Raw genomic sequence first — 24183 nt, 5'->3', positions numbered from 1 at the left:
ATAGCTTCAATCACACCTCCCCTTTCCCTGAGGAGGAGGATGACCCTGTTGAGGATCGTACTTCACAGGATACAGTTGTAAATAGATCTTGTCAAATGTTGTTGGATTTATGCTATGTTTTTAAACTTTACATCGTTAATGGACGTGTATATGGTGATACTAATGGGGAATTTACTTATTGTAGCCAACATGGCTCCAGTGTGAACGATTATTTTGTAGGTTCACCAGATTGTTTTCAGTTTATCAATATGTTCACTGTCGGTGATCGATCTGATTCTGATCACTTTCCATTAGAATGGATGTGTAAATTTCCAAATATGGGTAATAGGTGCAACAATGATTCATGTATGGATCCACAAGCATCAGAGAAAATTGTATGGAATGATTATTACTCCAGTTTGTTTCTTGATAACCTGAGATATAATATTACTGAAAACAAAGAAATGGTCTGAAAGAAATTGATAATGCTATTGAAAATGCAATTAGCCACTTTGTCGACATTGTATGAGACTCTGCTAGCTGCATTAAAAAGACAATACGACATAATTCACAATTTGCCAATCAAAAACCACTAAGTCTAGAATGTAGACAAGCGAAACGTGAAAAACGTAGGGCACTTAGGAGATTTAGAACACAAAGAACAGTCGCTAACAGAATTGTGTACTGTAGACAAAGAAATCATTATAAATTTTGTTGCAGAAAATTTAAACCCATTTCACGTAAGAAATCAGTTGAAAGATTGCATAGAAGCATAAATAGTCAATCTAGCTTTTGGAAACAGAAAAGATCATTACAAAACAAACCCAGACAGAAGAATCATATAACGAAAGCAGAATGGCTTTGCCATTTTAGAGAGGTTTTTGCAAATGACAATGTTTTTCTCCTCACTTAGATGATGAAAATGAACTCAGTTCTAATCAGTTTACAGATATTAATGCATTCATACTAAATTCTACGATAACTGAACCTGAAATTACATCATCAATAAATAAGTTAAAAAAAAGGAAAATCTGCCGGGCCCGATCAAGTGCTGATAGAAATGCTTAAATGTTCCCAATTGGATAGAATGCCATTTCTCCATAAATGTTTCAACAAACTCTTTTATAATCAAATATTTCCAAGCAGTTGGTCTTGTTCAGCAATAGTCACTCTACATAAAAAAGGCGATCCGAGAAACCCTGACAACTACAGGGGGATCTCATTAATGAGTGTTCTGGGGAAACTTTTTACCTCTGTTTTGAATAACAGGCTTACTAACTGGGCGAATATGAGAGATAAGATACCGGAAGTTCAAGCTGGTTTTAGAAAAAAATATTCAACCATAGATCATATTTTTACATTATATGCTGCAATTCAAAAATGTCTAACACGTCGTAAACACAAGGTTTACGTTGCTTTTATTGATTTAAAAAAAGCATTTGATACAGTTGATCGTTATAAATTATGGTGTTGTTTAAGAAAAGCTGGACTACAAGGGAAGATGTTTAATATACTACAATCAATGTATTCAAATATCAAGTCATGTGTACGTTGTGATTATGGTGTTACTGATTTTATCGATTGCCCTTCTGGTTTACGTCAGGGATGTATATTGAGTCCTCTGTTATTTTCGTTTTTCATTAGCGAATTATATTATGAAAACTCAAGTAACGGTAAGCATGGTATACAGATGTATCCTGACATCCTTGAACTTCTTATGCTCCTTTTTGTCGATGATGTTATTTTACTATCTGACACTGTTATTGGTCTACAGAATCAGTTGAATGTATTAGATAAATATACTAAGGAATGGAATTTATCTGTAAATTTAGATAAGACAGAAATTATAGTATTCAGAAAAGGGGGTCCTCTAAATTTTAAGGAAAGATGGTACTCAAATTGACAACAAATTAATGTAGTTAATGGTTATAAGTATCTCGGCATAATGTTTAATTCAACACTGAATATGGACAAATGTGTATCTGACTTATTACTGCGAGGGAAACGAGCTTTACTTAATATAATGACTGTTTCACATAAACTTGGAGTTAATACACTAAAAGTATTTTTCAAATTATTTGATACTCATATACAGCCAATTCTATTGTATGGATCTGAAGTGTGGAGTTACCGAAGATATGAATGTTTAGAAAGAATTCACCTACTGGCATGTAAAAAGTTTCTTCGCGTTGGAATAGCAACACCAAATAATATGATATATGGAGAATGTGGAAGATATCCACTTTACATTAATTCGCAAATAAAGTGTTTAAAATATTGGTTTAATATCATCCATGTTGATTACAACATGAAGTTCCAAACAATCTTGATTCTTTATTCTTTTCTTATTCTTGTGTCTCAACTCTCATGTACAAACATTAGATTAACTGTAACAAATAGAAAGGACACAAACCTGGAAATTGCACTAAGTACATAATAGTCCAATAAAATGTACAGAAACAATGCCTTAACTGCACTAAATAAACAGGAACCTTAATATTTCATATACCTTTCATAACTTTAGGCCATGAGAATATTTATGAACAAAGTTGAAGTCTAGGGTGTATTTCCGTGAGCCAAGTCTAAACCAGCCACAAACCCTCAATAATGAAGAATTAAGATACTGTGTATGGTAGAAATTAAGAAGATGCATTTATAAACAAATTCCTATTTATGAATTTTCAAATGAGTGACTAAATGTGCCTTACCATTACTTTAGACCTCACTGGCTCCTCGCATGACTTCCTCATGCATGCTGCTTAAAGCACATGGTGACATGGTCTGTGCCCTGCCTGCAGTGTGTCCTCCGGTCTGTGCCTTGCCTGCAGTGTGTCCTCCGGTCTGTGCCATGTCTGCAGTGTGTCCTCCGGTCTGTGCCTTGCCTGCAGTGTGTCCTCCGGTCTGTGCCTTGCCTCCAATGTGTCCTCCGGTCTGTGCCGTGCCTGCAGTGTGTCCTCCGGTCTGTGCCGTGCCTTCAGTGCGTCCTCCGGTCTGTGCCTTGCCCCCTGTGTGTCCTCCGGTCTGTGCCTTGCCTGCAGTGTGTCCTCCGGTCTGTGCCTTGCCTCCGGTCTGTCCTCCGGTCTGTGCCTTGCCTTCAGTGCGTCCTCCGGTCTGTGCCTTGCCTCCAGTGTGTCCTCCGGTCTGTGCCTTGCCTGCAGTGTGTCCTCCGGTTTGTGCCTTGCCTCCGGTGTGTCCTCCGGTCTGTGCCTTGCCTGCAGTGCGTCCTCCGGTCTGTGCCTTGCCTCCTGTGTGTCCTCCGATCTGTGCCTTGCACCCTGTGTGTCCTCCGGTCTGTGCCTTGCCTGCAGTGCGTCCTCCGGTCTGTGCCTTGCCTCCTGTGTGTCCTCCGGTCTGTGCCTTGCCTCCAGTGTGTCCTCCGGTCTGTGCCTTGCCTCCTGTGTGTCCTCCGGTCTGTGCCTTGCCTCCGGTCTGTCCTCCGGTCTGTGCCTTGCCCCCTGTGTGTCCTCCGGTCTGTGCCTTGCCTCCAGTGTGTCCTCCGGTCTGTGCCTTGCCTCCGGTGTGTCCTCCGGTCTGTGCCTTGCCTCCGGTGTGTCCTCCGGTCTGTGCCTTGCCTCCAGTGTGTCCTCCGGTCTGTGCCTTGCCTGCAGTGTGTCCTCCGGTTTGTGCCTTGCCTCCGGTGTGTCCTCCGGTCTGTGCCTTGCCTCCTGTGCGTCCTCCGATCTGTGCCTTGCCTCCTGTGCGTCCTCCGATCTGTGCCTTGCCTCCTGTGCGTCCTCCGATCTGTGCCTTGCCTCCTGTGCGTCCTCCGGTCTGTGCCTTGCCCCCTGTGTGTCCTCCGATCTGTGCCTTGCCTGCAGTGCATCCCCCGGTCTGTGCCTTGCCTGCAGTGTGTCCTCCGATCTGTGCCTTGCCTCCGAGTCTGTGTGCCCGGAATGTAATGTACTTGAAGATGAAGCACACGTAATTTTCAATTGTCCTCACAGATAAGAAGTAAACATTTGTCAGCATATGGTCATCTCAAGACTTTTGTAACACATGGTAAGCATGTTAAACTCTTTTACTGTTAAGATGATCTTTGACCTAGCAAAGTACCCTTTTCACATGTTCTGTATAAGAAAAGAACTGTAGGAATAAGTGAGAAATTAGAACAATTACAATTAGAAACTGCACGCATTGTAACTGGTCTACCTAAATATGCTCCCAGGCATTCATTATATTACGAAACCGATTGGGAACCCTTAGTTGAGCGTAGAAAGAAACATGAACTTTGTCTTTTCTTCAAAATTAATCATAACATGGCCCCTTCCTATCTAACAGATATTCTACCCAAAACCGTTGCTGCAAAAAACTCATACAGTCTCAGAAACTCTGAAAACATCAGTGTTCCTCTCACAAGACAAAGACATTCGTGTGAATCCTTTTACCCATCGTCTATCCGATTGTGGAACTCTATTCCGTTATCAGATCGAAATTCTACGATTTCATGTTTTAAAAATTCGTTACAAGAGCACCACCCCACGTCACCTGCGTACTTCGCTTATGGAAAAAGAAAATATAATATCTTACACACAAAACTGAGATACATGAGCAGTCAATTGAATTATGATTTATATAGAATTGGTATAAAAGATCACCCGAACTGTACATGTTCGAATACATGTGAAAATGCATATCACTATCTCATCGAATGTACAGTGTTCAGTCATTAGCGTGAAATCATGTTAAACAGCCTTAAAAATATTGTTCATAACATACCTGTTGATGTACACTTACTGTTATACGGCAATGCAGATCACGTTGTTACAGAAAATGAAGCTATATTTAAGGCAGTACAACATTATATATGTACAACTAAAAGATTTGTGTAAAGAACTATTCATTCAACAAAGTATCTCTCTCTCTCATTGTGAAATGTTTGTAAATACCAGGGAGAGGGCATTCTAAGTTGGTAGAACTTGTCCCCAAATCCCGTTCACTCCTCGTGAATAAATATGTTTATCATAAATCATAAATCAAACTTAAGTTTATGATTACTACATATACTCTTAAAAAAAGAAACGCACAGGTTGTATGTAGTTCATTGAACCTGACTACACAAAAAAAATCCGGTATATAAATTGAATATATGTTATTGGAAAATGTTGCTGGCATTGTCGATTTGCAATGTCTTAAACGGCATTGTTTTCCCACTTGTTCAAAAATGTCATGGAGGAAAACGGTTAAGCAAAATGGACGTGCGAGTTATAGCATTCGTAACTCGTGGTAGTGGCTATAAAAAGGCAAGCATACGCCAATAATTTGTCATTCACTTGTCAACATTTTTCAAATTCGAAAATGCCGAGATTCAGCGCTGCCGATCGGAACATCGCCATAGGACGTTTCCAAAGAGGGGAATCGCAGTCTTCTGTTGCACGCCACTTCAACGTCCATCAACAGCACCATTTGCCGCCTTTGTGACCGATACACACAGTTCAATTCCACTGCAGACCGTCCGAGAACCGGCCGACCAAGAGTTACCACCCCTGCACAGGATCGCTACATTCACTGTTCCACCTACGTCATCTCAATGCTACAGCTACGGAGACTGCAGGACCAATCCCTGGTTTGAGGTGGATATCGGACCAGACTGTCAGAAACCATCTTCACGAGGCTGGAATCAGACCGAGAAGCCCGGTTATCGTCCCTGTTTTGCAACAGTTCCATCGACAGCGACGCTTGCGTTGGTGCCATACCTTACTGCCTTGGAATATGAGAAACTGGAGGCGAGTTTGGTTTAGCTATCCTCCCCCACGAGATCTGACTTGGTTGTGATTCAGGGAAATTTGACAGCAAATCGCTACATGAATCAAATTCTTTAACCTCACCTTCTCCCATTCATTGACCGCCAGAGGGAGCTGTTTCAACAGGACAACGCTCCACCACACACAGCTCGTGTCACGGTAGACTAATGCCAACATATAACGACTTGCCCTGGCCGTCTAGATCTCCAGTTCTTAACCTAATCGAACACCTCTGGGATGAACTCGATCGACGTTTACGTCAACGTCAGAACACGCCGCAGACACTCCCGCAACTGGCCAACGCGTTACAAGCAGAATGGCGCAGAATTCCGCAGGACAGAATTCGTCTACTGTAAACAGCTTTATTTCTGCGCCGTTAAAATATTGCAAATACCACACCAAAGACAATACTGCGACGAGATATTTTTGCGAGTTGCCGTGTTGAGATGACACCTCGATTACCAAACAATAGACAGCTTGACAAGATAGACACAATTTTTTATGGATAACAACTTCTTTAATACTGTAAAAGGCGAAGTTTCGGTATAGATCCTTATACCGTTGTCAAGCAAAGTTAATCTGAGTTGGCCGGAAAGTTGACCAGTGTCATGAAACCGATTCACGCAAGATGGCTTGTTTCCTGTGTGGACGCAATCAAGCGAGGTTGGGAGAAGGCAGGATTACTGTGAGGCAACAGTGACACTAATTGGTCTGTTTACACTGTCATTTGTGATGTATTGTGTGACCATTCTGCATTCATTTGTGTTTTTAACCTATTGACTAAACTTGTGGTTCTGGTTGATGATTTCAACATTTGATGACGTGTTGCAATGAATAAAGTATGTATGTATTATTTATACTTATTTTTGCGTTTTTAATTTTTGCGATTGAGTCTCGTTCGCAAAACTCGCAATAATAAAACGGTCGCAAAAAATTCCCTGTTTACAGTACTTATTCAGTCAGTGCCGAGAGTTCAGCGCCACCTTGTGGCCTTATGTTACAATCCAATGAACAGTTTTCAATGCCTTTGTACAACGACACCATGTGACTATCGAGCTTTATCGTATCTATGATATTGAATTAAATAATATCGACTTTTGAGGTACAATAAATTTACTAAAAATCTACCTGTGCGTTTCTTTTTATGAAGAGTGTATATTGATGTATTGAATGTTACAAGTGGTTATTATGATACTTATGCAGTCACACCTTATACATGCTGTACATTTGTGAGTCACACGACACTTTATCTGTACCGTGGGTCTTATTGCCTTTCATCTCAATAAATCCTTGAATTCTTGATTCCTTGAACTAAAACATGTCTGAGACATTGCAATGTTGTTGATTGTCACAGATAACTAAAACAAATAGTGTGAACTGTGTATGTTTAAATAACATACGTACGCATAGTAAGCATATTAACTGGAATTGGACTTTATTTCTGCTCACCTTGAGCATCAGCTATGTACCAGATATACCTGTGCGTGAGGAATGGTAAACGGTGAACGGTACATCTGGGCATGTCAAGATTAATAATAAATTTAACTGTTCGAAGTCCGAAGTCCAGCAATTTTCGCATGAACAATTTTCACATGATTGTGATTTCAACTCATTCTTTAGCACTTGCGGTCAGGGCGAGCACCGTCACCAGAATCTGACTCTTAACTATCCCCTATTGTCCTACAGTCTACTGCTTGTTGTGTCAATGTTGGGCACTCCGGGCGGTACGTGATCATGGACCATCATTGACCTGAATTGGAAGACGTTAAACAGCTATGGAATACTGAACAAGGAAATATGGTATCATCAATACATGTTGAGCTGAATAATTAATACATGTTCTGTATAATAGTCGTTCGTGGGACAGTTCCTACGGAGCTCTTTGTCTTAATAGCGCCAAATTTTTATAAAAAAAATAGCGTAAATACAGCCCCACCCGATACCGAGCCTAACAATGACTTGACAAGACACATAGGAGCTGTTGGTACAGTAAACATGCAGGATGCATGTGTCAACGTCGCCGCTCAGTAATCTCGCCACACCTGTCATTTCGCATATCTTGTTTCAGAAAGCTCCAGGCGCGTTGCTAGCTTGGTCATTTCCATGTAAGTGACCCCCTGTAACCGTCCATATCCAATGTCACGCCCCATGCAAATAAAATGACCGTTACAAATTAAAACGTGCATGGTCAATATATTGTGACAGGTAATTAAAGAATGCGTCTGAACTGATAATAAGTTAATTACTTGGACAACACGCAGCGACATGCCCGGTACAGATTCAGATGACCGAAACGGCCCGAAACCCACCACAGCCGCACACCCCTACGTCCAGAAGCATGGCAGCAGTGACATCGGTCGCTAGGTTCCTTGTATACGCTCTGTGTACTCTCCTGTATCGACACTGCTGTGAGTATCTGTTTAACAGTCACAAATCACTGTGCTAGGCATGGCAGTATCTTTAACACCAACAATGGCACGTTATGCTTGACACCTGTTTGTTTGATGTCATCACACTGATTTAAATATTATGGTGGCCGAGAGGGGACATCGCTTTCTGGCTCTATTGCTTTCTCGCTTTATCGCTTTCTCGCTCTATCGCTTTATCGCTTTATCGCTTTCTCGCGGTTAAGCAATATCCCCTCTTGACCACTATAGGGGCCGCATGTGATATCTGCTGCAATTGGGAGGTAATGTTGAACTTTTCTCACTATTTACTTAAAACATAAATTAACTGTAGAGACGTAGGTGATTTTAAAACAATCCACCGATTTTTGCGTAAAATGTTATTGATTTATTTATGGCCTTTTTCAGTTGTATGTGACCATCTCGCCGAAAGCGCGTGGCAGATAATGGCAATACGCTCTAAATAAATAATGTTAAAATCTAAATATATACTATATATAAAAGTTAAGAAGACTTTGGTTAATTAGTCATGGCTGATTGTTTTGCAAAAATACAATCTTATAATATGGATGTTCTATAACTAGTTTTCGGTAGTATATGATGTTACAGTGTGTCATAAAGTTGTCCGTAAATGTTCATTTTGACATTTGATGTATGTTTAACTTGAATTGTGTTTCTTGTCTTGTGCAAATCTACAAATATATGTACTTGCATATAGTAATTTGATAAACACCGCTGTGAGTGAGTGAGTGAGTGGGAATGGTTTCACGTCGCTTTTAACAATAATCCAGTTATAAAACGGGGAACACCAGAAATGGGCTTCACACATTGTACCCATGTGGGGAATCGAACTGGGTCTTCGGGTTGACGATCGAGCGCTGTAACCACTAGGCTACCCCACTGCCCCCATCGCTGTGGCGTTACCACAGTTGATATGTGTACTTGTGTTAACTACACATATGGAGAGACATAATTAGTGTGGCCACATAGTTAAGGTTGATAACAATATGAAATGCATTACTATGATTATCTATAACATATATTAAATCAGCTATCATTGTGATATGTTATGCATATCTTAAGTATAGTTTTGTCAAAATTATGTATGTATGTGTGTGTGTGTGTGTGTGTGTGTGTGTGTGTGTGTGTGTGTGTGTGTGTGTTTCCGACTCATTGTCAGTGTAAAAAGGTAGTAGATAACAACATAACTCATATCAGAACGCACAATTGTTAACCATACAGTTTAAATGGATAGAGAATTGCTACATGAATATGTATATTCCTGCCTGAGCCTATACTATAATTGGATATCTAGTCTCTCCTTGCGGAAAAGTTAAACTTTATTTTACAAGCACTTTAGCATTAAATTTAATTCCCGAAGACAGTTTGATCGAAAGTCATTATAAGAAACGAGTTGTTTAAAAAAAATATTTACAACGCATTTCATTTCTATTGTCCAAGGAATGGGGTTACGGGTTAATGACGCTCTCGAAAGTCGTATATGTGACTTATGGTAGAGACATATATCTAATTCATCTGTATTTTGTAAGGGAAACATAACTGTGTACATGTATGCATAATGTACATGCAACTTAATGAACATAATTGTGATCCCGAAATAAGACGAGCACATATTCGGCTTCAATTCCAAATCTAATCACCGAACAAAATAATTCTTGGAAGCAACAATACAAACTGGCTAATAAAACTGACATATATGATCTCCTTTTGATCAGTTTTAAGTTTGATGGAGGAATGGGGGGCGGAACAAAATGAAAATATGAACAGTGACTATCTGTATTCTTTGAATCTTGCTTATTTATTACACTACAAGAAAATATGCAAGCTAAACGAGAAAAAATTACGTGTGTATTTTGTAACATATTTATCTACTGCAAGATGTTTAAAAAATATAATCATAAGAGGCAAAATAGCGGTGAGAATTACAGGATCACTAAATATCAGCAAAAACCGTTTTAATGTACGGCATTATGGGAAATATCGCTTTCTCGCTCTATCGCTTTCTCGCTTTCTCGCTCTATCGCTTTCTCGCTCTATCGCTTTCTCGCTCTATCGCTTTCTCGCTTTCTCGCTCTATCGCTTTCTCGCTTTCTCGCACTATCGCTTTATCGCTTTATCGCTTTATCGCGGTTTAGCAATATTCCCTCTTGTGGGTTTTAATCATAAAAGAGAGCTGAGATTTTTCCAGTCGCATTTTAAATTATACATATGGACGGAATGTTGACATTTTCTCACTATCTACTGAAATATAATTTAACAGTACAGACATATGTGCTTTTATAACAATCCACGTATTTCTGCGTAAAAAAGAATTTGATTGATTTATGACCCTATTTAGCTATTGGATCCCCCGCCCCCAGGCCAAGTTATCAAAACAAATAGCAAATAACACCGCTCAATAGCGCTGAGTAGTACGTACTTCCTAAAAAGCAATACTGTTTTCCTAAAAACAACGCTTATATCAACGTTTATTCTGTTTGCGGAGTAGATGTCATCAAAGTGGAAGTCCTCACCCAAGCAATGGTTAATACTACCGGATATCCTTTGTGTAATTTCTAGTTTTTGGATGACATATTGTTCTCAGTAACCGTAATGTGGAAATAGATAGTTGATTGGATTTATATTCAAGTTGGTATTTCCGCTATTCAAAGTGTTCAGTGAGGCCGTCTTATCAACAGTCATTTCTGAGACATAAATGCAAAGTATGATTACCTTATTCGAAAGTAATAAGCGCCCCGCTCTAATCAACGCCCACGGCGATATTTGCTAAAATATTGGCTAGTGAGCAATCCCAATTAGCACCCCTTGCGATTGATTAATGTACACCAGACTTATTTATTCGCGTATAATACGCACTCGTGCGTCATATGCACACTTAATTGTGGGCAATTAAATTCGGGAAAAATATATCTGTCGTACATAAACATTTCAGGCTGTCAGCATAAACTACGAAATTTATCTTTCAACTCAACTTTTTATTTTCGCCAAAATATTATTCTTGAGAGCGCCCTGGGCACTTATTACGTCGAATACGGTAATTATGTCTACGCTAATCTTTTTGCATTTATAATTAACGTTAATTTCAAGATTTACAGTACATACTATTCAAAAGAAGTTAAAGAACACCCGATTCCTTCATATGACTATGGTTAGTCATTAGAAGAAGCAATAGGGCGAGAAAGCGATAGAGCGAGAAAGCGATAGAGCTATAACGCGATAGAGCGATAGAGCGAGAAAGCGAGAAAGCGAGAAAGCAATTTCCCCTCTCGGCCACCATAAAATATGCAGACATCTTCCATATACAATAACAATCCAAATGTGCTACATACTGCTAAATGTTGGCATTATTATTATATAATATCACGACCCGTGAAGATCGGGGAGGGGATTAGGTCTTCAGCAACCCATACTTGCCGTAAAAGGTGACTATGCTTGTGGAAAGAGGTGACAAACGAGATCGGATGGCCAGGCTCGCTGACTTGGTTGATGCATGCCATCGTATCCCAATTGCGTTGATCGGTGCTCATGATGTCAATTACTGGATTGTCTGGTCCAGACTCGATTACAGACCACCGTCATATATCTGGAATATTGCTGAGTGCACCGATTCCGGCACTTAGACTGGGACATTGTTCCGTGCATGATCGTATATTTAAAAAATAAAACATCTGTGTAGCGACAAGTCAAAATCAAAATCGTTTATAGGGAGCAGCATCGAGATGCGGTTACCACCCAATCCATTTATGTCGCTTTTTATCTTACGGCCAGCATATTGTTTTTGTATATGTATACTGAGTCAAATTAAAAACTTCACATTTTTCAACGTAATCCCATAATTATATGATATACAACGGACAAATGTATAAGAGAAGGTAATTTTTAATCATTAATGTCCAAAGAAGGATTTTAATTAACGGTGGTAACCATAATTTGTTCCAAGCACCTACGGTATTCGGTAATAACATCAACAGTTTAAATCCCAAGTCCCAAGCACGAGAATCTGATGGCACACACGTTCAGTAGCGTGTATGGCCACCATGTGCGTTGACAACTGCCACACAACGCCTCCGCATGGTCTTGTGATGCTTGTGAACACATGATTGGGAAGACGACGCCATTGTTGCTGCAAAAACGGTGCCAAGATCTTGCAAATTCTGTGTTGGGTCTGGCATTGTCGTGTTGGAAGATCAAACCGGGTCCATGTGCTGCCATAAAAGGCAGAAGTTCTGGTGCCAGTACCTGGTCGCGGTAAGCAGCAGCGTTGAGGTTGCCACGGATGACAAGAAGCCTGGAACGTGCATTGCCACAGAAAGCACCCCACACCATGACACTTCCGCCTCGAAATCTGTCAACTTCCTGTACACAACCCTTAGCGTAACGTTCATGACGGCGCCTCCACACCCTCGCCCTACCATCAGCAAATCGAAGATTAAATCGGGATTCATCACTGAAGACGACTTGATTCCAATTCCTCTGAGTCCATCGTAAGTGTCGCTGTGCCCATAATTGACGTTGACGTCTGTGTAATTGAGTCAGAATCGGCCCGCAGTATGGCCGCCGTGCTTGAAGGTGAGCAGTTCTCAGACGGTTTCGAACAGTTTGCACACTCAGTCTTCCCATAAACAGTTCATTTCTGGTTGATGTAGCCGTCGAAAATCGGTTACGGAGGTGACGTAAGACAATCTGACGATCCTCTGCATCTGACGTCACACGTGGTCGACCTGGCCGAGGGCGATCAGCGGTGGTACCCGTTCGCTGTAGACGCGTCTGTAAATCATAAACAGTCCGTCGACTACAACCCATCGTCCTTGCGACTTCAGCTACGGACGTTCCCGTCTGCAACATGCCGATGGCACGTTCACGTTGCACATTTGAAAGGCGTGGCATGACAAATGGCCGTAAAGACTTTTGTTTTCTTGTGTTTTTCTTTTTTTGTTAATGACTGCTAACAAGTATGGCTGAAAACACGTGCGGTATTATGGCCACGTGACCAGTTGCACGTGAAAAAACAATTTTGCCACTATAGTGCTGTGCACATGATTTTGATCGATTCACCTGCACAAAAACGGGTGTTATCTGAAGACAATACGTGGCCATTACTGTTTAAATACACAATAAGGGCCCACAATGATAACTGGTCAAAATGTTAAAATTGTAGGATTGTGAAGTTTTTAATTTGGTTCAGTATACTATTTTGAATTTAGCATTTACCGACTGGTGTAGATGTTCGAAAGAGGGAGGCGTCAGGAAACCCTTGAGACTATTCGGGGACTATTATAATTTAGTTTGTCATCGGGTATGAAAAATCGATGTTTCCATTACCCCTGTGCTGGAAACCACCTACCAACTATATGTACGTGTTTGTTTCAGACTGTCTTAAATGCTACACTTGTCCCTTGACGTCATGGGTGGACCCTGTGTCGACCAACCTGAACTGTTTGGCGAACAGCACCGAACAAACATGCCTAGCTGATGAGGTAGGAATACTTGCAACTAAAGATCACATAGGATGTAGGATGTCAACTTCATCCAATATGTACAGCACAATTTTGATTAATGTTTAACGTGTTTAACGTAAACAGGACAGATGCTACAGTGTGACGTCAGAGACAAGGGGCGTCACCGTTCAAAAAGGATGCACAAGGAGTGAAAGTTGCCTTGGAAACAGAATCTGCTGCAGTCGGGATTTCTGTAACGCAGGATCCGACAGCCGTGAGTTTTTTTGCAAACGATTCCAGAAAACACATTTATTTAATCACTCCGCGTATTTATCATAGGCCGCCATTATGTCGCCAGTGATAGCTTTCTTGCTGCACTCTTCCAACATTAAAGGGATACCTCAAGCAACGTCACAATGACATTACAATGATCAATGTATGTCTTTAAACCCTAAACATGAGTTTAAACTTGAAATTTATTGCTTCTGCCAAACGAATATGAAAACACACATCGTAATGATATAGCAAGCCAGTGACTGGGTAAGGACAGCCTGTGACTCTGCAGTCACAAAACACATTCTGGGGCAAGGGCATCCTGAGACTCTGCAAGTATTACACAACACACGATGGGGATCTGCAGGTATTACAAAACACATTCTGGGGCAAGGACATCCTGAAACTCTGCAAGTATTACACAACACATGATGGGGATCTGCAGGTATTACAAAACACATTCTTGGGTAAGGAGAGCCTTTGACTCTATAGGTGTTACAAAACACATTCGGGGTAAGGACAGCCTGTGACTCTGCAGGTATTTCTAAACGCATTCTGGGGTAAGGGCAGCATGTGACTCTGTATCTGTTATTAAACACATTCGGGGTAAGGACAGCCTGTGACTCTGCAGGTATTACTAAACACATTCGGGAGTAAGGGCAGCATGTGACTCTGTATCTGTTACAAAACACATTCGGGAGTAAGGGCAGCATGTGACTCTATATTTGTTACAAAACACATTCTCAGGGTAAGGACAGCCTGTGACTCTGCAGGTATTACTAAACACATTCGGGGGTAAGGGCAGCATGTGACTATGTATCTGTTACAAAACACATTCTAGCGGCAAGGACAGTCCGTGACTCTGCAGGTATTACTAAACACATTCGGGAGTAAGGGCAGCATGTGACTCTGTATCTGTTATTAAACACATTCGGGGTAAGGACAGCCTGTGACTCTGCAGGTATTACTAAACACATTCGGGAGTAAGGGCAGCATGTGACTCTGTATCTGTTACAAAACACATTCTAGCGGCAAGGACAGTCCATGACTCTGCAGGTATTACTAAACACATTCGGGAGTAAGGGCAGCATGTGACTCTGTATCTGTTATTAAACACATTCGGGGTAAGGACAGCCTGTGACTCTGCAGGTATTACTAAACACATTCGGGGGTAAGGACAGCATGTGACTCTGTATCTGTTACTAAACACATTCGGGAGTAAGGACAGCATGTGACTCCGTATCTGTTACAAAACACATTCTCAGGGTAAGGACAGCCTGTGACTCTGCAGGTATTACTAAACACATTCGGGAGTAAGGACAGCATGTGACTCCGTATCTGTTACAAAACAACTTCTCAGGGTAAGGACAGCCTGTGTCTCTGTACCTGTAACTCAACACATTCGGGGGTAACGACAGCATGTGACTCTGCGGGTATTACAGAACACATTCTAGGGGTAAGGACAGCCCGTGACTCTGCATATGTTTCAAAACACATTCTTGGGTAAGGAGAGCCTTTGACTCTATAGGTGTTACAAAACACATTCTCAGGGTAAGGACAGCCTGTGACTCTGCAGGTATTACTAAACACATTCGGGAGTAAGGACAGCTTGTGAATCTGTACCTGTTACTAAACACATTCGGGGGTAAGGACAGCCTGTGACTCTGTATCTGTTACAAAAACATATTCTGGAGGTAAGGACAGAATGTGACTCTATATTTGTTACAAAACACATTCTTGGGGTAAGGACAGCCTGTGACTCTGCAGGTATTACTAAACACATTCGGGAGTAAGGGCAGCATGTGACTCTGTATCTGTTATTAAACACATTCTTGGGGTAAGGACAGCCTGTGACTCTACAGGTATTACTAAACACATTCGGGAGTAAGGGCAGCATGTGACTCTGTATCTGTTATTAAACACATTCGTGGGTAAGGACAGCCTGTGACTCTGCAGGTATTACTAAACACATTCGGGGGTAAGGGCAGCATGTGACTCTGTATCTGTTACAAAACACATTCTAGCAGCAAGGACAGTCCGTGACTCTGCAGGTATTACTAAACACATTCGGGAGTAAGGACAGCATGTGACTCTGTATCTGTTACTAAACACATTCGGGAGTAAGGGCAGCATGTGACTCCGTATCTGTTACAAAACACATTCTCAGGGTAAGGACAGCCTGTGACTCTGCAGGTATTACTAAACACATTCGGGAGTAAGGACAGCATGTGACTCTGTATCTGTTACTAAACACATTCGGGAGTAAGGGCAGCATGTGACTCCGTATCTGTTACAAAACACATTCTCAGGGTAAGGACAGCAAGCCAGTGACTGGGTAAGGACAGCCTGTGACTCTGCAGTCACAAAACACATTCTGGGGCAAGGGCATCCTGAGACTCTGCAAGTATTACACAACACACGATGGGGATCTGCAGGTATTACAAAACACATTCTGGGGCAAGGACATCCTGAGACTCTGCAAGTATTACACAACACATGATGGGGATCTGCAGGTATTACAAAACACATTCTTGGGTAAGGAGAGCCTTTGACTCTGTATCTGTTACAAAACACATTCTAGCGGCAAGGACAGTCCATGACTCTGCAGGTATTACTAAACACATTCGGGAGTAAGGGCAGCATGTGACTCTGTATCTGTTATTAAACACATTCGGGGTAAGGACAGCCTGTGACTCTGCAGGTATTACTAAACACATTCGGGGGTAAGGACAGCATGTGACTCTGTATCTGTTACTAAACACATTCGGGAGTAAGGACAGCATGTGACTCCGTATCTGTTACAAAACACATTCTCAGGGTAAGGACAGCCTGTGACTCTGCAGGTATTACTAAACACATTCGGGAGTAAGGACAGCATGTGACTCTGTATCTGTTACTAAACACATTCGGGAGTAAGGACAGCATGTGACTCCGTATCTGTTACAAAACAACTTCTCAGGGTAAGGACAGCCTGTGTCTCTGTACCTGTAACTCAACACATTCGGGGGTAACGACAGCATGTGACTCTGCGGGTATTACAGAACACATTCTAGGGGTAAGGACAGCCCGTGACTCTGCATATGTTTCAAAACACATTCTTGGGTAAGGAGAGCCTTTGACTCTGCAGGTATTACAAAACACATTCTCAGGGTAAGGACAGCCTGTGACTCTGCAGGTATTACTAAACTCATTCGGGAGTAAGGACAGCCTGTGACTCTGTACCTGTTACTAAACACATTCGGGGGTAAGGACAGCCTGTGACTCTGTATCTGTTACAAAAACATATTCTGGAGGTAAGGACAGAATGTGACTCTATATTTGTTACAAAACACATTCTTGGGGTAAGGACAGCATGTGACACTGCAGGTGTTACAAACGCATTCTGGGGATAAGGAAAGCCTGTGACTCCAGGTGTTACAAAACACATTCTGGGGGTAAGGACAGCCTGTGGCGCTGTATCTGCACAAAACACTTTCGGTAAGGACAGCACGTGACACTGCAAATGTTTCAAACACATTCTAGAGGTGGCAATGCATGTGTTTCTAAACACATTCGGGGGTAAGGACAGCATGTGACTCTGTATCTGTTACTAAACACATTCTGGAGTTAAGGACAGTCCGTGACTCTGCAGGTATTACTAAACACATTCGTGGGTAAGGACAGCCTGTGACTTTGTACCTGTTACTAAACACATTCGGGGGTAAGGACAGCATGTGACTCTGTTTCTGTTACTAAACACATTCGGGAGTAAGGACAGCCTGAGACTCTGCATCTGTTAGAAAACACATTCTGGAGGTAAGGACAGTCCGTGACTCTGCAGGTATTACTAAACACATTCGTGGGTAAGGACAGCCTGTGACTACGTATCTGTTACAAAACACATTCTCAGGGTAAGGACAGCATGTGACTCTGTATCTGTTACTAAACACATTCGGGGTAAGGCTAGCCTGTGACTCTGCAGGTATTGCTAAATATATTCTTGGGGTAAGGACAGCATGTGACTCTGTATCTGTTACAAAACAACACATTCCTGGTGTAAGGACAGCCTGAAACTCTGTTTCGGTAACAAAGGATATTCTGGAGGTAAGGACAGTCCGTGACTCTGCAGGTGTTACAAAACACATTCGGGGGTTAGGGCAGCCTGTGACTCTGCAGGTGTTACAAAACACATTCGGGGGTAAGGACAGCCTGTGACTCTGCGGGTATTACAGAACACATTCTAGGGGTAAGGACAGTCTGTGACTCTTCAGGTGTTACAAACACAGTCTGGGGGAAAGGACAACCCATGACTCTATATATGTTACAAAAGAAATTCTGGGGATAAGGACAGCCTGTTACTGCAGGTGTTACAAAACACATTCTAGAGGTAAGGACAGCATGTGACTCTACAGGTGTTACAAACACAGTCTGGGGGTAAGGACAACCCATGACTCTATATCTGTTACAAAAGACATTCTGGGGATAAGGACAGCCTGTTACTGCAGGTGTTACAAAACACATTCTAGGGGTCAGGACAGCCTGTGACGCTGTATCTGTACAAAACACATTCTGGAGGTAAGGACAGCCTGTGACTCTATAGGTGTTACAAACACATTCTGGAGGTTAGGATAGGCTGTGACTCTGTATCCGTTACAAAGTACATTCTGGAGGCAAGCACAGCCTGTGACTCTGCAGGTGTTACAAACACATTCTGGAGGTAAGGACAGCCTGTGACCTTATAGGTGTTACAAACACATTCTGAGGGTAAGGACAGCCTGTGACTCAATAGATGTCACAAAACACATTCTGGGGGTAAGGAGCGCCATTGACTCTGTTGGTGTTACAAAACACAACATTGCGTTAGTTTACGCATACTAGAGCAACAGCTCTGTGTAACTGTCGATGCAGATCTAAAGACTGGCCACGGGAAAGCATGCACTGACGTTTCTTACTGCGTGCAAGGAGAAGGCAACATGGTTTGCAGTGTCCGCAGTCAGGGTGGAGCAGCCAAGGTGTGCCGCTGTGAAGGGGCCAGGTACAAGTTCGGGGCCGTGTGCAGAAGCAGTGAGTAATTAAAAAAACAACATATATTGATGACGTAAGGATGCAGGAGATCTAGCTGTGATTACTTTTGGATCATGTTTATGTATGGCTGTGTACCCTTTCATTATTACCATAAACAAGTATCATACTTTTCCATCATAAAAAGTATTAAATTAACTAAACCGATATTAAACATATTCTATTGGCATGTCAATTTGGATTTGGAATAAAATGCACATTCAACTGGACCCTCTCCAAAAATAAACATACATAATGTTTGATCATTTGTCTGATCAATGTTTTATCATAACACATTCATTGACAATATCCATACTTGGTAACAGGAGACCACAACACAAGAGTAGTGGTGTACCAACTCAATTAACAATGTCAAAGTCGGGTGTGACTACCATTTGCGTTGATACATGCGAGACAGCGGCGGCGCATTGGAGACACCAGATGGTTGAAAACAGGTTGGGGGATGTTGTTCCAAATCTCAGCAAAGATTTCCAAACTGAGGTAGCGTTACGCCTGGTTCTGGTCATGTCATAGGAGTCGCTCCATCTCATCCCAGACATATTCTAAGGGGTAGAGGTCTGGAGAAACAGCCGGCAATGGCAGTACAGCAATGTTCTGCTGCCTCACAAATCTTTTACAACACGTGCAACCTGTGGATCGGGCATTATTCTGCTGCAACGTGACGTTACGTCCCTGTATTTGTACAAAGGGTGGAACATGATCACTGGCGATGTCATGCCGGTAGTGTACGCCATTCAAATTGCCAAATTAACATTGACGAGTTGGTGGTCTCCCATGAGTCGCGATGCCAGCCCAAACCATAACACTTCCATCCCCAAACCGACAACGTTGAGTAACGGAAGTGTCGCAAAAACGTTCTCCTGGCCGCCTGGAGATCCTTGAAAGACTATCAGAGCTGCCCAGAACTGTCCCATCTGTGAACGGTATGCTGTCCCAGTCTTGTCTTCTGAACCTCAGGTGTTGTCTACACCAAGCTAGGCGTGTCTGACTTTTACATGGAAGCAAAATTGAGCACATCGCTGGACGTCGGGGTCGGATGTTGTAACCCCCTCAACCGGTTGCGTACGGTTCTGCCACTAATTGGTCTCAACCCAGGAATTGTCCGAGCTGTAAACATGGTAGTTTGATATTGATTCCGTAAATGCACCAACCGAATACCGAGTGTTGACCTGCTGTAGATAACGTCTGCAAAGAGGTGATATTGTGTTTCGATGAACATTAAAATGTCTGACAACTTCGCTTGCGCCATTGCTGTGTGCAGCATACACACGGCTCGTAGATGTTGATTTTCAGCAAGCCGTGGCATTGCCTAAGCGTTAGTTACGGTTAAACAAGTGGTTTGTTTATGAGCACCTGATTGCTGAACAATCACTGTGTGCTGTTCACATTTAAAAACCTCGTGTGTGAGTATTATGCTCCCGACGTAGTTTGTTTTGGGGCCGTTTGCTACGTCACAATGACCAAGATAGTGGGGGAATTACATTGGTAGAACTGATTACTCGGCTATCACCTTAAAACAGAGAGAAGGCTGCTGAGTCCTTTGGAGTCTTTATTCGTGGCAGAGTAATTAACTGTACAAAGTAGATAGGGTAAATGATTTAAACAATTAAATATAATATTAGCTATCATACATGAATATACCTATTCAAGATTTCATGGTGTGTACATTGACAACAGAGCGATAATAGTTACATAATTCAAGTTTCTATATGTCATATGTGTTTAGTAAATAGTATATTCCATAATACACCGTTATGATGGCAGTGCGGTAGAACGTGTATCACTGGTGGTAGATTTGAATAGATAATATTAATGTTGCTAATTGGATAACTACGGTAGTAGCGACTGGTTTGAACGATTCTGAACATGATTGTTTTGATAAATACGGTAATACAATTACCAAAAGTGAATTGTGTATAGTAATGGACTGGGAAGTATTTTATGTTATTCTAGCAAAGGCACTTCAGACAGGAACTGTATTCACGGCATTCTAGCGTTACTTATGTATTTACATACAAATGTACATTACATACTGTGTAATTTCAATAACGTAAATGCTTAACCAGATGATAGACATATGGTGAAGGTAGCGCCATGGTGTGGTGACGTCACATCAGATCAGGTCGTTTTCGATGGGCATCTGACTATCGATTAGGTAGTTCGTCCCGTTGTCTTGCGCATTCGGCAGCAGGCCAGTCTGCTCCAACAACACAACACTACACAGAACATAGCAAGGTAATGACCCACTTTCTCTGTGGCAACGTCTGGCCCTGGTGGCCAACAACACAACACTACACAGAGCATAGCAAGGTAATGACCCACTTTCTCTGTGCCAACGTCTGGCCCTGGTCGCCAACAACACAACACTACACAGAACACAGCAAGGTAATGACCCACTTTCTCTGTGCCAACGTCTGGCCCTGGTCACCAACACATTTCTGGAGAGATACCAGTTCCTCCATTCACTTATTTTCTCCGCATTTTCTAGCTATGAAAGGCGCCAAAATTACTTGTCAATCGTCAAATATCATAAAACATAGCAAAAAGTCTAAGTTGGAATACGACATACTAAATACATGGAACATATTCCCCAAGCAAATTTAGCTTCAGTTCGACTGATATTCTCAATGCAATATTTCTTACATGTTTTCACAGATAAATAATATTAACTAATACGTATTGGATACACTATTCTACTTTCCACGGAAGTAGAGTGTTTGTAAACCGTGTTGGGAATGGATTTCCCTCTTTGTCCGGACCGTGGCTCTCCAGGGATTCCTATAAACCTTTATCCATACCATTTAGAACACAATTAAAGCCACAGGGAAACCACCATCCAGTGTACCACATTCCATGCAATTGTAGACAAGCTTAAATAGGAGAAACATCTAAGCCCCTCAAAACATGAATAAAAGAACATCCGAGAGTTCTTCTTTTTAGGCTAGTATCATCCCCATCCAGATATACACAGAGTTGTGGGAGAAGAGCCTGAAAGGTAAGTTCATGTGTCCTGGAGGAGCGTGCAAACTCCTTTCCTGCCATTACTTGTTGTGCAGCATTGGTTCCCAAGATATCACACCCTGTCACAAGCTCACACAACACACTCATATGTTGCCCTATAGCACAAAGAAAGTTCATGGCGGTATGAAGCCCGCCAAGGCAAGGTATTAACACATCCTTGTACGCTTCGACTAACCACATCAGTTCCATAAGCTTTGGATACAGACCCTCATCCAGTGTTAACACCACATGCTGCTGCCCTAATGAGTGTGCTACACAAAGCACTCGTCTGACTATCGTGTTAAGCGTGTCCAGGTCTGAAGCAGGAGCTTGTATGATTGGTAAGTAACCTAATGATGTCTGCTCTGGACTGATCTCGCTAGCTGTTGTGGTTGTACAATGTCCATGAAAGCATTGGTTTATGAGATTGTCAGGATATGATGAATGCCATGTCAGTGGTGTGTGCCTTCTTTGCTGAGGGATATTCATTCAGCGACCACGATAGGGTTGACATTCCATCCCTCCTCTGCTAGGTGCAGCAATTGCTTCGGGAATGTGCAATGTCTTTTCCTTGGTAAAGTCAATTGAACTGAGAAGATTACTTTCAGGTGAACCAGGCTGCCATGCAGCCACCCGAGTGGCGTGGAATATTCCTTTTCCAACAAGTGTGTTCTCGTTGATGTTGACGTTGTGAAGTGTACAAAACACCCTTTGACTAGATTAGCAGGAACGACAACACCACCATTATCCATCGTGTGTAAAGTGTTCCTTGTCAAAGCAGTATCGAGTTTGATAACCTCACGATAGCTCATGACATGACCTGCAAAGTGGAACATGTTCATCCGTTCTTTGTTACGAGTAGCTTGGTGAAAAGTGCTGGCCATTCCTACGTGTTTTGGAGCCAGATATTTGTCTCAATGGGCTGTGTACACAAGATCTTTAACAATGCTGTTGATTCTATGTTGCTGCCAAACTTCATTCTTATCGTCATTCAGAATCTCATCCTCCCACAGGCACTGTCCACTAATAACAAGTTGAGAAACATGTTGAGGCTGTCGGGTATGCAGTCAATTGCTCAGACCCTTAGGCTTTGGGTGAGACATGTCGCCATGTATCTTCAATGCCACATGAACCATGGTTAAGAACATGTCCTCATTCTGATGTTTAAATGATGGAATGTAAGTATAATCTTCATTTGTAGTTTCTTCTACCATATTACTGGATTGTAGCGAAATTTGGTAGGAACCAATACTGTACGAGGTTCATTTGGAGGTTGATCATGCAGTACTAGTACTTCATATATGCCAGCAAGATGGCATGTTAATTTGTCTTTGAAAGTGTTCATCCGACTAAAAAAATGGGAGCTGAAATATCTATCTGAGCTTCTTTGGTTATGGTGCAATACCTTTCCCCACACATCTACAAGGTCCAAGTTATCACATTTCACTGGAGTTTGTTCAAGCTCATGACATAGCCATTGCATTAAAAGCAAGAGTTCTGATATGAAGGTTGTGTCACTTTGTTGGTCCTACGTTCGACCTTGAGAAAGAAACTAAGGTGATATATTCCGTCTGTTAGATCGTTTACACATGATAGTCGAACTCTAAGGAGATGATTATACATAGCTGCTTGCAACATTCTTGAGCTAACTTTCATTTCTTGTACGAGTGCTTCCTTTTCACTCTCCTGTTGGCAGAAGATGCACAACTTCCAATTGATCTTTAATATGTTGCTCCGGAGTTGGACATTTGATGTGCATGCAAGATATGTTAACTCAATTTTCCTTGCTCATGTAAGATGATCGGCAGTTCTTGTGCAGCAAGATGGCTTGAGATAGTCTTCTGCCAACATGTCAGTAAGACGGTCGGTTGCAGCTCTGAAATTGTCATTGTGTAGTTTCAAACGAACTTGTCTTTAGCATCAACAGACTTGAGTCCATCACGAGTGACGGTCATGAGCTAACCTTTACGACCTTTCTGGCATATGATACACAGATTTACATCATATGACACTGGCCCTTTTCTAGAGGAGCGTGTTTTTCAGCCATCATCTCAACCAGACAATTTAAGACCTCCAATTAGAAAATAAATCCTTTTGAATGCTAGATGCACACAAAGTCCATACATGTCCACGTTATGATATATTTTTTTAATATGAAGTTTACACGATATACTGCTTTTCCACTGGACGAGAGATCGGTCACATGACCGCGAAATTGACGTTCATAAGTGTATGAGCGACACAATTTGACGTTCATACGTTTTT

At 41.9% G+C, this 24183-nt stretch overlaps 2 protein-coding genes across 2 annotated transcripts in view; one reads left to right on the top strand and one right to left on the bottom strand.

Annotated features, from left to right (window-relative positions):
* Nucleotides 1-2694: 2694 nt before the first annotated feature.
* On the bottom strand, nt 2695-3948 carry LOC139453668 (uncharacterized transmembrane protein DDB_G0289901-like). Its single transcript, XM_071235142.1, has one exon. The coding sequence runs from the start codon at nt 3946-3948 to the stop codon at nt 2695-2697; it is 1254 nt and encodes a 417-aa protein (XP_071091243.1).
* A 4110-nt stretch (nt 3949-8058) lies between these two features.
* The window catches only part of LOC139454208 (uncharacterized), a 25025-nt gene continuing 8900 nt past the window's right edge, over nt 8059-24183 (top strand). The window contains exons 1-4 of the mRNA XM_071235781.1: nt 8059-8128; nt 13517-13623; nt 13729-13858; nt 18745-18900. Of these exons, the coding sequence (XP_071091882.1) occupies nt 8059-8128; nt 13517-13623; nt 13729-13858; nt 18745-18900 (463 nt within the window). The remainder of the gene's footprint in view (nt 8129-13516; nt 13624-13728; nt 13859-18744; nt 18901-24183) is intronic.

The sequence above is a fragment of the Haliotis cracherodii genome, unplaced genomic scaffold, assembly GCF_022045235.1.
Source record: "Haliotis cracherodii isolate W230 unplaced genomic scaffold, xgHalCrac1.p SCAF_10, whole genome shotgun sequence".
NCBI classification, from domain to species: domain Eukaryota; kingdom Metazoa; phylum Mollusca; class Gastropoda; order Lepetellida; family Haliotidae; genus Haliotis; species Haliotis cracherodii.
Note: the sequence above shows the minus strand (reverse complement) of the source record. Positions and strands in the feature narration are given on the sequence as shown.

Excerpts from the sequence above, each read along its gene's own strand:
- LOC139453668 (XM_071235142.1), bottom strand. The coding sequence starts at position 3,948 with ATGCTGACAAATGTTTACTTCTTATCTGTGAGGACAATTGAAAATTAC.